The sequence below is a fragment of the Pteropus vampyrus genome, unplaced genomic scaffold, assembly GCF_000151845.1.
Source record: "Pteropus vampyrus isolate Shadow unplaced genomic scaffold, Pvam_2.0 Scaffold678, whole genome shotgun sequence".
NCBI lineage: Eukaryota > Metazoa > Chordata > Mammalia > Chiroptera > Pteropodidae > Pteropus > Pteropus vampyrus.
This window is the reverse complement of record NW_011889459.1, coordinates 140,485-144,686: the sequence shown is the minus strand read 5'-3', so window position 1 is coordinate 144,686 and position 4,202 is coordinate 140,485. Positions and strand designations below refer to the sequence as shown.

Below are 4,202 nucleotides of genomic sequence, written 5' to 3'. Positions count from 1 at the left end.
GTTGGGTCTCGTCTGGTTTTCTCTCGTTCAACGTTATAGCAGATACTTCCCCAGATCTTAAAATTTTCTCTCTACATGTCATTTTAATAGCTACACAGCAGAGGTTCTTATAAGCGACTTCATCCGTCGCTTTTCTATGGTGACCATTTTCCATAATTATAAATTTGCAATGAATACCTTCTTACTCTACTCTTCCTGTCATCAGCTTGGGGTGATTCCCAGAAATAGAGTTTCCGGGTCAAAGGGATCCATGATTTCGAGTTATTGATACATATCGCCAAATCGCTTTTCAGAAAAATCTTGCCAGTCCATCTCGTATTAGGAAAAGCACGAGCGCCCGCCTCACGTCCCCACAGCTTCACCAGCACGGAGCATCCGACTTTTAAAACGGATTCCGTTTGAACGCTTGCTTCTTCCATTCTCTAGAATGAGCTTAGACTTTTTTTCAGATGCTCGTCGGGCATGTGTGTTTCCAGAACTGTTGAGTCAAAAGCATCATGGGCATCTCTCTCTCGCTCTGCCTGGCACCCATCTGAACAGCCCTCCCCAGCGTCAGCCAGTGACAGGCTCCTCGGGCCAGCCTCAGGCGGCCCCCTCACCTTCACCTGCTCTGGCGACTGGGACGTCAGCCAGTGCTGCCTCCACCTCCTCCCAACCAGCAGGTATTTAAAGCCGCTAGAAGCCACCAGGTAGTGAATCGTCACTGGTAGACGGAGGCCAGTGCTGGTACAGATAGAGTAAATCAAACTCCGAAAGCGGTTCGTCCTCGGATTTGTGTGGGCTGAGACGCACACTGCCCGGTCAACTTGGGCTCAAGTTTCTAGGAATTCGAGGAACGTAACCTTTTTGAGCCACACGCCCGTGTGAGAAGATGAGAAAGCGTGTGCTTCGTGGGCACCTCCGGGACGTCAGGCCCTTGACCCCGTTTACCCTGATCTGCGCGGTGACCCTGCCAGGCGGGTCCCCGTGTCTCCATTCAAAGGCAAAGAGGGTGAGGCCGGAACATGGGAGACGAGGCTCGGGATAAGAGACGGAGCTGGGATTTGAACCCAGGTCCACGGGGTGCCAGGGCCCAGGCTCAGACACCCCACATCCGTACGGGACAGCAGCAGCCACAAGTGTCTCTGGAGCCTGCGGCACCAGCGGACGCCTTGTCGCTAAGTGAACAGCCACGAGTCGCAGTGCGGGGGCCTTGGCCTGGGACGTGGACGCGCTGGCAGCACCCTCAGCGTGGTCGGGAACCCTCCCAGCCAAGGTCTCCTGGGGGCCCAGAGGAGAAAGTCCAACCAAGACAGGACAACGATGGCGTCTCGTGAGGACTGGGGACGAGGGTGACACGAGTGTGTCCGTCGGGATTGTTCTGGGCCCTGCGGTCCGGGCTGCGTCCCCTGAGCAGAAGGTCTGCTGAGGAGAAAGTCTGCTGCCAGAGCTCACGATGTTTACCGAACGCCTCAGCTGTCGCTTCTGTACAAATAAACGGGATGAAGTGGCTGCCGACGGCACACCAGGCTATTTTTAGACAGGGTGGCTTTTCAAGGAGGGGGGGGGCCTGCTCCTAGAATAGCCTGCCCCAGGCCAGGCTCGGCCACAGCGTCACAGTCTCCTGGGTCCAGGGGCTCCTTCCTGTCCTGGCCGGCAACACCTCCTTCTAGGGACGATGTTTGGGACTGACCGTCCGTCACTGGATCAGCAGAACACCGAAAACTGCCCGTGGGTTTGGTGGGTCCAAAGCCGGGAGAAGACGTTCAAACCAGAGTTTGTGACACGTAGCCAGGCAGCTGATCTACAAGCCAACGCCCCAGGCTGGACTTCGGTTTCGATAATGCCTGACGTGCTAGCGCTTACCATGTGCTAAGTGCTTGACACGTACTGACTCATTTGTTCTCGTGACGAGACCCAGCCTGTCAGGACTTCCTGTGGCTTCTCTCACTTCTGCTTTCTGCTTGAAGCACGAATCCTTGTTCACTTGGGAAAACAACACAGCCCAGTGGGCACGGGGCCCGCACGGGTCCCTTACGCGCTCTGCGGCCTCCGCCCACTTCCTCCCGCCCCCGGCTCCCACTTAGCCCGCCCGCGTGGACTGGGAGGCCCCCGGCACCCTGTGCCCAGAGGCTGATGACCAGAGAGCAGGCGTGGCAGAAAAAACAGTGACCCAGCGACTCAGAGGCCGGAGCTAGGCGCTGGGGTGGAGGGGCACTTGGGTGCTGGAGAGGCCCAGCCTTTTCCAAACGAGAGCCTCCCCAGACATCTCCTCCATGTCGATTTATGGCTTCTGCTCCATTTACTCACTTGCTAGATTAAAAATAAGGAAAGTATCTTAAATATCTTCATTTTTTTGTGTGGAGCCAAAATCATTTGTTATATTCTTTTGACTGAAGAACTCGAATTTCCCATAGCATAATGAATTCTCCCAGCTTCTTTTTCTCTGAAAAAGATCTTTATTTCAACCTCGTCATTGGAAGGTATTTTGGCCGGGTATAGGATTCCGGTCCCCCGGTCCGGTCCCCCGGTCCCGTCTGCCTGTCTGCCGGCCTCCCGCCGTTGGGCTTGCCTGCCTCTGGGACGAGTCGGCCGTGGCTCATCATCGTTCCCCGCAGGCATCTTTTCTCTGACTGACTCCAAGCTTTTTTTCTCGTTTTTCTTTACCTTTGGTGTCCAGAGTTTGACTTTTGACTCATCTGTGCGGCTGTTCGTTGTTGCTGTTGCTCTGCTCGGGTCCGGTTTGGGATTCTCTGAACTTCCAGGGTTCGTGAATCGACATGTCATTATTTCTGGAAAAATCTCAGCCGTTATCTCTTCAGATACCCTCTTCCCCTTCCCTCTCCTCCGTCTGGGACCCGGACCGCGAGTGGGAGTCGGTGCGCCTGCGTGTTGCTAAGCAACCACAACTCTGGGGCGCTCTGCACCGTTTCTTCGTGCTGTCTGGGCCAGGTCATTTCTAAAGGCCCATCTTCAAGTTCACCAGTTTCTTCCTCAGAATGGACTGTGGATTCGCCCACCTGAGGGCTCGCTGCCTCGGGCGGACATCTGAAGATGCCTGGCTGGTCCACCTCTAGTCTGCATCCCAGCTGCCAGGTCCCAGGAGCAGAGAGGGACGTCCCTTAGCCCCAGCGCACCTGCTGGTGTCCGAGAATGTGCACGGCCTCTGGGAGCCCCCACAGGAGACATCTAGGACCTTCGTCCCCTAGATTCAGGGCCACTGCCGTGGGGCCTGGGTTTCTGGAGACGCTGGAGGCGGTGGGGAAAGGGGTAGTCAGCCCCTGGCTCGGCCGCCTGAGTGCCCCGCTTGCCCAGGGACTGACGACCTGCTTTTCCGTCTGCAGGAGGTATAGGGAGCTGGCGGACTGCACCAGGTACGTGATCGAAGAGCTGGGCTGCTATTGGCCAAGCACGGAGGTGGACAAGTTCTTCATCGCCGTCCACCAGCACTACTTCAGGAGCTGCCCGGTCTCGGGCAGGGCCGCGCGTGACCCCCCCAGCAGCATACTCTGCCTCCTCACCGTGCCGCCCACCCTGGCCACCCTGCTGGTGACGGCGCTGGTGGTCTGGAGGAGCAAGCGCAGGGGTGGCCTGGTGTAGGCCGTGGCCTGGGGGCCGCCCGCCACAGAGGCCGCAGGGAGGCGGGCAGCCGCACGCCTGGCCGGGCCTGGGCCCTGGAGGCGGAGCAGGCCCCGAGGCCCCTCTTCCTCCACCTGAGAACGGCCAGCAGGGTCTCGGAGAGGCGGTGGCGCAGGTGTTAACTCGAGAGCCCGGCTGGCGGTGTAAGCCACCCTGGGAAGGGGGCCCGGCGCCCGGCGGCGGGACTGAACTGTCTGTCATCATGTCCGGAGCAGTCACAGGAGGTCTCCGCCCTCAGCTCTGCTCCCACCTGCGGCCACACCGTGGATGAGCAGTCGGTGATTAAAAGGATGTCCTTGACTTTGGGAAGCATCATTATTTCCGGGTATGGGTCACCGGGAGTAGAAGCAGGGGAGGAACGCTGGCCCCTTCAGAGTCCGTGCCACGCTGACAGGACGTGCCGTGGCAGGGACTTTGCTGGGGGACGGTGGCCGTGAGGCCCCATGAGGTGGCGAGGCCCGTGTGTGGCTGCAGCTGCTGCCCTAGATTTCGAGGCCCCCACCCCACCCCTCCAGGGTCTAGAGCCCCTGGCTCAGAGACGCGATTCGAACAGGACAGGATGGGTTGGCTGTTTCCTGTGCCCC

The 4,202-nt window shown here is 58.4% G+C and overlaps 1 protein-coding gene across 1 annotated transcript; it reads left to right on the top strand.

Moving 5' to 3' along the window:
* Positions 1-1,302: 1,302 nt before the first annotated feature.
* On the top strand, positions 1,303-3,918 carry RAMP1 (receptor activity modifying protein 1). The gene is made up of 2 exons (XM_011385264.2): positions 1,303-1,331; positions 3,324-3,918. The coding sequence occupies exons 1-2, from the start codon at positions 1,303-1,305 to the stop codon at positions 3,577-3,579; spliced, it is 285 nt and encodes a 94-aa protein (XP_011383566.1). The 3' UTR covers positions 3,580-3,918.
* Positions 3,919-4,202: the final 284 nt, after the last annotated feature.

Coding starts and splice junctions, on each gene's coding strand:
- RAMP1 (XM_011385264.2), top strand. CDS start 1,303: ATGGCGTCTCGTGAGGACTGGGGACGAGG. Junction 1,332..3,323: donor CGTGAGGACTGGGGACGAGG/GTGACACGAGTG, acceptor TTCCGTCTGCAG/GAGGTATAGGGAGCTGGCGG.